The sequence below is a fragment of the Patiria miniata genome, unplaced genomic scaffold (assembly GCF_015706575.1).
Source record: "Patiria miniata isolate m_02_andy unplaced genomic scaffold, ASM1570657v1 HiC_scaffold_3, whole genome shotgun sequence".
Taxonomy (NCBI): Eukaryota; Metazoa; Echinodermata; class Asteroidea; order Valvatida; family Asterinidae; genus Patiria; species Patiria miniata.
Genome location: NW_024037069.1, coordinates 33,844,836 through 33,856,942, shown reverse-complemented (window position 1 = coordinate 33,856,942; position 12,107 = coordinate 33,844,836). Strand labels below are relative to the sequence as shown.

The 12,107-nt window shown below is 39.0% G+C and overlaps 1 protein-coding gene and 1 long non-coding RNA gene across 2 annotated transcripts; both read right to left on the bottom strand.

Annotated features, from left to right (window-relative positions):
* Window positions 1–5,611: 5,611 nt before the first annotated feature.
* On the bottom strand, window positions 5,612–6,088 carry LOC119738730. Its single transcript, XR_005272496.1, has 3 exons — window positions 6,048–6,088; window positions 5,823–5,919; window positions 5,612–5,700 (listed from the first exon to the last, which is right to left on the bottom strand). It is a non-coding gene; the product is annotated as an uncharacterized LOC119738730 (long non-coding RNA).
* Window positions 6,089–8,121: 2,033 nt separating this feature from the next.
* LOC119736730 (ephrin type-A receptor 3-like) lies at window positions 8,122–11,712 on the bottom strand. The gene is made up of 6 exons (XM_038210743.1): window positions 11,631–11,712; window positions 10,604–10,903; window positions 10,053–10,279; window positions 9,750–9,819; window positions 8,594–8,785; window positions 8,122–8,150 (listed from the first exon to the last, which is right to left on the bottom strand). The coding sequence occupies exons 1-6, from the start codon at window positions 11,710–11,712 to the stop codon at window positions 8,122–8,124; spliced, it is 900 nt and encodes a 299-aa protein (XP_038066671.1).
* Window positions 11,713–12,107: the final 395 nt, after the last annotated feature.

Here is a 12,107-nt window from a genome sequence, read left to right as displayed (position 1 = left end):
CCTGGCTGGTTTGCGGGGCTGGAGATTTTATTTGTATTATCAGTTTATGAAAAGGAATACAGATTTGCACTTCAAAGCCCCACTCTTCCCGGGTACAGTTCGCCGTGTCGTATTAGTGTAAAAAATACAACATACAATGTGAGGAAAAAGTGAAAACTAATGACCCCCAGATGTTGGATTGATCTCCCGAGGCGAAGCCAGCGCTGAGGGATCATTATTACTATTTCCTCGCAAAAACATGTTGTATTTGGTTTTACCCTGCCTCATTAATATTCATCAACAGATGCGGCATTTCATTTGTCCATTCCTCTATGTGCGTGATAGTACCTTCCTGGTCTTTTTTGGTTTCCTCTTGATGTGTAGAAAAATGCAGAGTTTTCATAGACTTTTCTGAAGTCTGACTTCACTCGTGATCACTCTCTCTAAGGTTTTTGGTTGATGATTCACCGATACAAATGACCATGTACATAACGTGTTTAAATATTTGTAATGTTTTTGGTTGCTTCCACACTTCAAGATCAAATAGAATCCATACGGGGAAAGGACACTTGGTCTCGAACTAATTTGTGAACACACCTTATTGGGATGGTGAGTAATAAAAACCAAAAACGCCACTCAACCTAAGTCAAGTCTATGATTCCGATGATTGCTTTGGCAGTGCCAAATTTTGATATATAACTGGCAAATATGGCCAAATTTATTGAGCATATGTGTCATGTCCTTCAAGGAAATAATAAACAGAATATGTTCCTGTTTCGTTTCCATTCAAGTACATATATCATTCATGACATATCTTCAAGTGTATGCCAATGTCATCTATTGAACCAGGAAATTTAAACAAAGTCACAATTTTTGTGTGTCTTTTAAATGATTCAGATTTAAAACCATGAAGCCGGAAATAAGTTATTTTCATTCTTCCAACTCAGTTTAGATCAAATTAGGGCAAAGAAAGATGAAGTGATCACAGTTTGTCGACCTTCCTTTGAAATTTGGAAAAGCGAAGAGAAGGGGACCATTTCTCACCTTGGAGGGTGTTTTATATTCATGACTATTACAACGTTCGGAAATTACACACGGAAACTTTGCGTTTTTACCATTTTCCTGGAGTTTCTGAAGTTCAATTTTTCTTACTTCCCTCCCCATTCTTGGTCAGGGGAGGGAGTGTTTCATACCCCCCCTCCCCTCCCCACCCTTCCCCACCCCACCCACCGCCGAGCTCTCGCAAATAATATGTCGCCATGCAGTGATAAATGTCTTCTATTTTGTCCAAAGTTAAATCTGTTGTCAACAAATGTTGATATTCTTTAAAAAAATTACCTCAGTTCAGCCAAAATGAGGAAAAAAAGGAAAAAGAGATTTGTGTTCATCAACTGTCTTTGGAAATTTCGAAAAACGAACATCGTAATAACGTGCAAAACAAACCCCGTTTAGGCCCCTTTCCCGTAATTTCCAGAGTTAAATTTACTTTCTCTCCCCCCCCCCCCCGTTTGTGGGTTGGACATGGGGTGTTTAGAGCACACTACAACAGTATTAGGGCCAGGCTTAATATGAATCACAGTGGTTGAGGAAGTATTTTTTTCGAGCAATTTTACAAGAATCACATCAAATAGTTCCTTTAACGCAGCCAAACTGCATGGCTGTTTCCAAACTAAAAATGTTTGCTATGATCATATTACTTGTGAAAAAAATTGTTTCCGTATTTAAACTAGCAGTGTCAACAAAAGATATGAATCTGGTCCGTACTATTGTTTTCGAGACTCGGTGGGAAAATATGGCTTGACCCTATTAGGGCCGGGGGCGAAATCCACCCCAATCGACTTTTTCAGCGATAGCCTTAAAAAAAGTTTTTGCGACCCGAGCTGTTATGACTTTTTAGCCTCGAGCCTTGCGCCTTCCCATATACGTCGTGTACACAGACCAGAATTACCATTCGTACATATGAATAATTAATTAGCTATAGTACGAAACCCTTTGACCTATAGTCATGAAATTTCTTGGTTATGTTTATGAAGAGTTGCTCTTTGCATGTACCGAGTTTCAAAATTTTTCGTCACTCAATGGCCGATATCTTACGGGGGGGGGGGGGGGGACCCCGGCTGAGAGATGGTCAAAATAACCCGGCCCTTAATAGGGTTAATTCCTTGTTCAGCGTTTGAGTCATCATGTCCTTGACATCTTTCCCCTTTCGCATTGTTGTTGCCCCCCTCCCCCGCCTCCCGAGCCCTTTGGAAAATATATGCGCCAACACTAAATTTAATTCTTCTATTTTGTCTTGTTTTAAATTTTTTGAGTCAAAATGTGTTATTGTTTAACATATGCCTTCAAAATGTAAGGCAAAGATGATAAAACGACCAGATTTTTTGGAAATTAGGAAAAGGTTCTCTCGTACCCCCGCCCTGCAAACAGGACGCCGGGAAGGGCAGACGAATTAACGCTCTGATTGGCTAGATTTTGCGTGACCTTTGACCTACACTCATCCCGACCACGACCCTGCAAGGTTTGAAACGGCCATTAAGACTGAGTCATTCATCGCTATTTTTTTTTTATTCCTATTCATAAATGTGACGCCCTTTTTTGGTTGAAAAGCATAATAATGTTGAAAAAGCTATAAAACTTATCTGATTTGTCAATTTTCAACCCCCGTCAGTTGCTCAGGCTCCGTTTCGAATTCACGAAAGGTCGAAATGCATACCATTCGACACTCACAATTTGTCCACATGGTCCGCAATGAAAAAGAAATCACATCCGGTTTGGTGTATATGTATTTCTATGGCAAACTTTTCGGATTGTATTTGCGCGCATTGCCTAACCGCGGTCTACATTGATCTCCATTAGTAAGACGGCGGTCTACAGCTGCAGCCAGATGTTTTTACATAGGTCATGATAAATAACCCAGAATACCATCCCAACTTCCTTCACAAGATTCTGTGAAACTCATCTGCTCTTCCCAGCGCCCTGTTTGCAGGGCGGGGGTGCAAGCGAAAGGAAAAGGGAACTTTTTTTCCCACCGTAGGAGACGTTTATATATTTAATAATAATGTGCTGAACAAAACCCCGTTTTATACCCCTTTCCGACAGTTCAATTTACTTTTTGCCCCACCCCCTTTGTGGGTTAGGTGGGGCTGTTTCATTCCTATTTTCCTCAAGTCCTGGTATAAACCTTTTTGATTTATGGTTGGCCAAATATGAGGGCGCCCTTATCTTTTGAGTTAGCAAACTCTTGTATTTTCCCAAATTCTCGCACCCTAAATAGCGCCCCCAAGGCTAACTTGGTACTTCACTGATCAAAAAAACAAGGGAAAAATTCCTTCGTGTGTTTCTCCAACAGAGTTTCTCATGTTCAAGGAAAGTGGCCCATTTTCTCTCACTTTCAAGGAAAGTGGCCCAAGACAATTTTCAACCCTTGAGTTCGATGAAGCATAGCGTTTGTTCCAATGCATCGATTGGAATGAAATAAAGTATGTGTGGTAATTGGTTATCAGACTTTAAGATGTAATTTGAAAATAATCCAAAACCCAATGCAATATACCTTTATTAATTAGTTTTGGTTTGGACAACCTGTATAAAGCCTTATGAATCTCTCTAAAGAATTAACGAAATCAACTTTGAAAAAACCCAAACATTTCTAGAACTGGTTTTTGGCTAAATAACAGCTGAAGAGTAGATTTCGACGTATTTGACATATTTGTCAGCAATAGAAAATTACAATTTCATGTACAGGTAATATTCATAATATATTAGTCTTAATATTGTTAAGCTGAGTAGATAGTGTTGGTAACACATCAATTGACAATAAAAAAGTATACTTGCATTAGGCAATACAAAGATGCCACTGATCCAAAGTCTCCAATACGACATTAACAAACTTACATATTTGACTTACGAGGAGAAATTGTTAATGTTTTCATTTACATTCATATGAGTGATTAAACACTACAGATTCGTTTGTACATACACAATTGAGCCGTAATATTTTAATCCGAGTATATAATGTTAATAAGACATCATTTTACAATACAAAATACCCCCGCTAAATACCAAAGGTTATTTGTAGGCGTCAGTGACAGGGTGGTGCAAAAAGAGGAAACCCACTTTTGACAGGAATTATAACCTACTTATTTAACTTATTTGAACTTTTTTATGATTTCGTGAAGTATTTGTCTTCAATCATACATGATAAAAATATCTTAAAAAAAAATTGCAAGAATAATGTTATTATGCTAATTCGAATACAAGTCAGCAAAATCACTGTTGTCCACGTGTAAGTCTAGTGTAGTGTTTTTTTGTCTTCAAATGAAGCTCCGGAGCTCAGTCAAGCGGATGGAATAAAACCGTCTGTGGACAAACGGGTTTGGCACATGACATTTTTAAACTACCATATCTCAGAGACAAAATACGCATTTGTAAACTTGTTTTGGTCACTTATATTTGAAAATCAAGATTTTAATACCAAAAAAGGATATTTTAATTTATGCTTTACAAGTAGGTGAACATTGCTGTCAAAAGTGGGTTTCCTTCTTTTTGCACCATCCTGCGTAGACAACTTCATCGGTAATTCATGGTAACGTCCTCGCTATCAATATTACATTTGATTTAATGATATAGTATCTAGTGCAACAGCTTTTTGAGATTGTAAACAACACTCTAACCAACATACTGCGATATTTAATGCAATGTTTTATTCTATCAGTTTTAAATTTGATAAGAAATGCAAAAACATTTGGAAAGTCTTGTTGTAACTTTACATCGTTTTACAATTCAAAATATGCCCGCATTACACCAAAGATTAATTTAGGCGCCAACTATAGACAATACATCGGTATGTCTTAGTAATGTCCTCGCTATTTTTTTCTAAAACCGTCAATGAGATTTAAATTCGATAAAGATGCAGAAACACGAGTCTTGCTGTAGATTTACAACAGCCTAAACCATTAATGAATCAAGATCCTTTAATTACAAGGACATATTAAGCTTTTATAAATGTTCGACTATACATTGCTTCCAAGGAAGATTTGTCCAATTTAATACGCTAAGATAAATAGCCCACTAATCAATTCATGCAATATCATTCTTATCTGTGTAAACTATGAGTAAAGATCCTTTAATTACAATGACATATTAAGCTGTTATAAATGTTTCACTAAACATTGTTACAAAATGAAAGTTTGCGTCAATGCTTTCACTCAAACTCGTTACTGAAACATCAGAAAAACAATGCTGAACCACTCGGTTGAGTAATATTGAAGATGACACGTGACAGCGTCAAGGTCATGACGTCATCTAGTTGTCATCAAACTCATGCTTGATGATGAAGTTCTCGTAGACAGTCGGTGCCAAGTAAATCTACACATTTCAAAAAAGATATTGCTTTGTTAAACTATTAATATTAAACAAAACAATGAAATTATTTCCAAGGAAGATGTCCAATTTAATACGCTAAGATAAATAGCACACTAATCAATTCATGCAATATCATTCTGATCCGTGTAAACTATCGTAAATGTTAATAAATCGAGTAAATCGTTAGTAAATAGTTAGTTCCGCAACTTTAAATATGTTCATTATATTTATGTTCAACCAGATACCACACTTACAGTTTCATCTGAGTGGCAGTTCATTTTTTCGAGAGAGTCGTAGAGTACTTTGAATGTTGGACGCTTACTTGCAACTTCCTGCCAGCATTTCAACATCAGATTATAACTAATGGTTATAAAAATGAAGAGGAAAAGGAAAAATAAAAAGAATATCCTGCAAAAATTACCTGAGCAGGTCTAAGTATCATAGTTTTTTTTTAATCAAGGTGCGTATGTGTAGGTTCTTACATTTCATCGGTGCAGTTGTCTGGCTTGGGCATGCGGTATCCATCCTGCAGTCTTTGGGCCAGTGACTTTCTCTCAATACCAGGATATGGAGTAGATCCTAGGAGCAATGATCCACGAATAGTTGTAAGTTGTATAAAGTAGTATACCGTTGTGTTAGCATATGCAGGAAATTGACATCAGGAGAGGGCAAAGTACTCGTATTTAATCCCAGCTTACATAACTTACCGTATGTTGCTATCTCCCACAGCAAGATGCCAAACGACCACCTGAATGATGATCAGTAGACATAATTGAAGAAATAAGAGAAGCATCAAAGTTAGACGACATAATTTTTTCCTTATTGGGCCGAGTTGTGACTAAATATACATTTTTTTGATATTGGGCATGCAGGTATGTTACATAACCAGGTTTCTTTGTTTTAAAACGGAAGGCCTTTAGCCTAGTTTTACACCGCAAAGATAACACATACAAAATGTTTTGTTAAATATGTTGCGTTTGCTTACACATCGCTCTTGGACTCGTAGACACGACTCGTCAAAGATTCGATGGCTAACCAGCGAACGGGAATCCTGGTCTACAATCAAAGACAATATTGTTGGAATTCAACTCCCGAACTAAATTGCCAGAAGGAAAAACAAACTGAAAGACTTTAAACAACTGAAAGACTTACCATCTCCTCCGAGACTCGTGACTTCCATGTTAAATCATTGCCAGTCTTGTGTGCTTGATTAACACTAAACGTAGTGATTCTTTTAGCTTTCTTCAATCATTCACCACAAAATTTAAGTCATAAAATAATAACTTGTCTCCTTTTGATCACTCACATTAGTCATAAAAAAACCAGGACCTTTGCAATAAACGTAAATTAAATATGCAGCTACATTTGAAGAATCTGTACTTTACCGAGGATTTCTGGACATAGATATCTTCTCCTCTGGACAGGCCAAAGTCAGACACTTTGGCAGTCAGATCTTCAGAGAGAAGGATGTTTCTGGCAGCCAAGTCACGGTGGATTATCTAAAAACAATGAAGCGTTTGCAGTTGTATCTGGCTATTTAGTGACGAACCTCCAACTCTCATCACAGAGCAAGGCACAGAGCCCCATGTTACCACTACACTAAACTTTGCAAACGGACCTTCTCCCTGGGCATATCGCGGGAGTTAAATGGCATGTGAACATTAGGAAAGTACTTACCAAATGTTTTTAAAGCTAGAATGGCTTCAAATTAAACCTTACTTGAAGTATCCTTGGGAATATTGATAAAAACATATATTCGCTGTAGAAGCATTTATAAAATGACGTAATTAGAAAAACTTGCTCAAAATGCTCAAGTTAATGAGAACCACAACACAGTGGTAGTTTCCCTAATCATTGAAGTTCGGACAATATTTAAAATTCTTAAGAAATCAATTCCGAACTTTCTTACCCCTGTCTTGGAGAGATGATCCATTCCCTTGGCAACGTCTGTGCCAAATTTCAACAAATTTGAAGAAGTCAGCGGAGATGCTCCATCAGTTGATTGGCCTGCTCCTCTCTGCTTCGGGCGAATGCTCCTCAGATAATCACGAAGATTGCCGTTGGGAAGAAACTCCAGTGCCACATACAGAATGCCTTTGATAAAAAATCACAGTGATTTTGGATTTGAATATGCCTTGCTTCATGATGCGATTCTAAGTATTTTTACCAAAATCGAGATCGACAAAAGTCAGGTTGGCTAATTAACTTTTAGGCTTATTTAATTAAAAAGGATGACGTCATGTCTACTTACTTCCGAACCGAGTGATGTTTTTGATCGTGTGTTGTTTACCTTGAAGCACCAATTATGAAGTTAGAATATTCGAGAATTAGTTGTCTTGTATCAAAATGTATAGCTTCAACTCCAATAGTTAATATGTTTCTTTATGAGATTGATGCTGGAGATATTATTTTAATTCCAGTAGCTGGTTTACTTACCACCTTAGTAAAAGCCTAGTCTTGATTTTGGAGAAGCAGTTTAAAAAAAATGCAAAACCTTTTTCCCCTTTGGTATACCGATAGTATGAATGGATATACCTTCATGAAAACATGCGCCAAGGAGACGCACAATGTTGGGATGTGGTTTGATGCCCACCATCGTCTGCAACTCTGCCTTGAAATCCATAGCAGCATCAGGGGTGCTGTCTGTATCTAGAAAAGAACAACTATCAGTTTAAAACTAACATTCCAAACTTCATTCTTGAAAAACAGGTAACACTCAGCTGACTACTGAAAAGTTGGACTATTAACAGTCACATCTGTTTTCATTCTAATTTGTTACAGTTATTGGAAGACCAACGAAACACAGTTAACTGCGAAATAAAGAGGCAACTGAAAATTGTCAATACTTGTTTTGGTGAACAACACTAGGCTTGCCAAGCCGGAACCAAAAGCCTTGATTTAAGACATTCACTGAAGTAAGTCGCTCAGTCAGTCAGTCACTCGGTCAGTAAGTCACTCACTCACTTAGTCACTCAGTCACTCCTTCAGTGGTTGCAGAACGCACACAGTTCAATTCAATTGTTCATCATGGCTATTCCCTGAAACCTCTCCATGCGTCTGTGTAGCCCGTTCATTGTTGTTGCAGGGTAATTGAGTCCATAGCTCTGCTTGGCTCACATGTGACCTTCGATGAGTCGCTGAGCGAGCCACCGAGTCAGTCAGTCGGTAAGTACGTCAGGAAGTAAGAGAACACATGAATGGCCCGCTGAACCAGCAATTATGATCTGTTTATCGTAATCACGAGTACAGTTACCTTTTAGAGTTTTGATGGCTGCTTTGGTGACCTGGCCTCCGATCCTCACGCCTCCTGCCCGGACCTCGCCAAAGTTACCCTTACCCAGAATCTCATCATCGATGATCAAATTCTCCCATTTGATTTCCAGTTTCCTGGCCCAGATGGGAAGCCCAACATCCTCGTATATCTGGCCATCAGTGTTGACAACACCTGGTGAGTCATTTTCGTAGGTTGTAGATTTGGCTCCCTTGTGTATAAATAACCAATGCAATACAATCCCCATTACGCTACAAAATCAATATTGGTTTGAGGGTCTGCTGCAACAATTTAGACTTACATTTCATATCTAGCTAAAAAAAATATACAAATAAAAGCAATGCTAAATCGCATGTAATGAGAAGTCACTTACCATTTCCACAGTTACTACAGGTACCATCGAGGTATTTTGGCGGGTTCGTCTTCTCAACACCACACACCCGATGAAAAGAATTAGAACCAAACTGAACAATATCGCACCAAGCACCGCTGCAGCAATTGTGCTTCCGCTGCCACTCGCTGATGGAATGTCATCTTGTGGTTTTTGCACTGACAACAAAATGTCATATTTCCATGATGTCATTACATGTAGATTTTTTTTTCGAGATAACAAATTCACCAAAATAGTAATTGATACAGTTTTTCTTTACAATTGTTCCATTCTAATGTGCTCGACTTTCAGCCGCTGTCGAAGCATTCTTTAAGATTGACATAGTGTACAAACCTTTATGAAACGTTAGAATAGTCTTTCTATTTCATCTTTAAATGAAATTGTTATCGTTGAAACTTTTCTTTTCCCGAATGGCTATACATTGATATGACTGTCCAGATCTGTTCAGACAGGGGCACTGTTCTGAATATTTTTTTTCCATCCCCTTACGTTTTTTTATGGTGATAGGCTGATCATCGTATAAGTCGTAATTATATGCTACAAATTAGAGACAGAAAAATTGGAACAACTGCGGTGTGCATTCAACACCTACGATATTATAGAAAACCCATAAACATTTGACACATGTGATCCTATGTATAATTTAGATACCACCAAGTTAATTCTAAGACAATTTCTTTCAGCGTATAAAATACTTTAATTCAGGCTACAATTAATGTGGAGGCCTTGAATATAGAATGTCTGTACCTCCGATTGTTGTCGTTGCTTCGATAGGTTCACTCCAATAGCCTTGACCAGCAGACGTCACAGCTTGCACCTGCAAATATCATGAGATTGTTACAATTTCTAGGAACTTTTCAAGGACATGGGAATGCATGCTTTGTTCCAGGTGTTTCGAAATCTATTCAAACAATCAGATAGCTTGCCCCGGGTTAGTTATTGGAGTGTTGGTCCAAATTCCAATTTGATATTTTAACAGCGAAGAATAAAGTTCCGCTTAAGCTACTCAGGATGTATTGAAATAAATGAGATTTTAACAGGAACACAGACCTGAAAGTGGTACGTCACATCGACTTCAAGGCCCAGGATACGATGCACCAGCCCCACTACATTGGTGTCAGTCTGTTTGATTCCTATTTCTCCACTCCTCCAGTAGCGAACATTGTAGTGCGTGATGCGTCCATTTGGTCGATCTGGTTTACTCCAACCCAGACTGACAGACCTGTCATCTGTCGACAGGACGCGAACATCCAAGGGAACCGTGGGCTCTGTTGAGACTGAAAACAAAAGTGAATATTCCAGTAATCTTGCCGATGATAAGAAAGTGTTGGTGCCGTGCATTTTATGCATTACGAAAACAACCAATAACGGGTGCATACGGGACCTAAACATCTGAATCAGCGTTTACGAACTGTCTTTACCAGCGTAGAGTCTTCCAGCATCGGCGTTTTTGTCATTCTTGGTTTCTAGGATTTTTCATGCTCGGACTACCTTAAGACAATCGCTCCCAACTTAGAATCAAACCGAAATGAGAAGGAGACGACGGAGATAGGCGAACCAGTTCGAGCATTAACGACAAACAGAAAAAAACGTAAATTAACCTGCTTCCAGTGTTCTTGATGTTATAGCCGCGCTGTACGGTCCAGTCCCATTATTTGTTTGTGCAGCAATGTTGAAACTGTAAAGAGTGAAAGGAGTAAGTCCATCTATTGTAACTGCTCCACCAGAGGGGCTCGCTGTCGTCTGACCAGTCATTGGTGCAGCGCCACTTGTACTAAGCCTATAGACGTATCCTGTGATGTCACCGCCTCGGCTTCCACATGCTGGGAGGCTCCAGGAGAAAGCTAGGCTGCGTTCGGCTTGAGACCCAGGTGTCACAAAATGTGGTGGTCTAGTCGGTGCTGTAATAGAAAATCAATTATTTAAAGGTTAGATAATTGCATTTGGGTAAAGACAGCAAACAACACCTTTCTGCTAGCAGACTGGTATTTGAGTCACCCGACATCGAGTCCGAGTCCGAGTCACTACTGGTCGAGTCCAAGTCCGAATCACGAGTCGCCTTTGATATATTTGAGGAAAATGAGTTACATTTTGCGTGACGGTCCGTCCCCAAATTTCATGATGGAAATCCACCCCCCCATTCAAAATGGTCTAGCGACGCCCGGCCTGTGTCTGCACCTGTATTGCTTGCTCAGGAGAGGATTGTCATGTTATTATATTGTTGAGAAAAAAAAGTGATTTGTGGTAAGTTTAGTCGAGTCCCGAGTCACCCAAGTCGGGTCCGAGTCTAAGTCCAGGTCTGCAGGGTCGAGTCCGAGTCCGAGTTATTTGTCATTGTGACTCAAGTCCGAGTCCGAGTCACAGAAAATGGGACTTGATTCAGACTCGAGTCACGAGTCATACGGCCCTACAAGTCTGCCTGCTAGTGTCGCTATTTGGTTTAAAACATGTAAAAGCAAACATATATAAAAGAAAAAACAACTGAAAAGTAAAACTAAAGGACCAAACCTGATGATGTGGTTCTGTAGATTAATGTTTTTGTTGGTCCGTATGCACCGTATACAAAAGCCTTGACTCGTACAGTGTACTGGGAGTTTGGTGTCAGACTAGTTAAAGTGGTCGTGTTACCCGGACACATATCGCAGGGACTGATATACGTTGGTTGATTGATGCATTGACAGTTATCCTTGTTCGTTAGGGCATACTCCATGTTGTAATAAACAGCACAGGTCACTGTAGACCAGCTGACTGTCATACTATTGGAATCCACAGCTGTTTGCTTTACTGTGGACAAACAATGAATGTGGATATTAGATAATACAAGTACATAACATTATGTACCCTTCTTTACAGAATCTGTTCTTGAGGACGCTACAAAATATCCCCATTAGCTCTTAGGTTTAGCCTAATAGAATCCCGATGGAAACGACGAACTGAATTTATTTTGGGACCACTGCAATTTTGGCAATCCACTGCTTTTTGACAATCCTTTAAAGGCGTTTTCAATATTGGTTTTGTTTTTTTAACTTAATTTGTGTAACCCTGGCCATGTGTGTATTGTGTTTCGTGTCTTCATGTGCTCGTACCTAATATAATATGAAATGG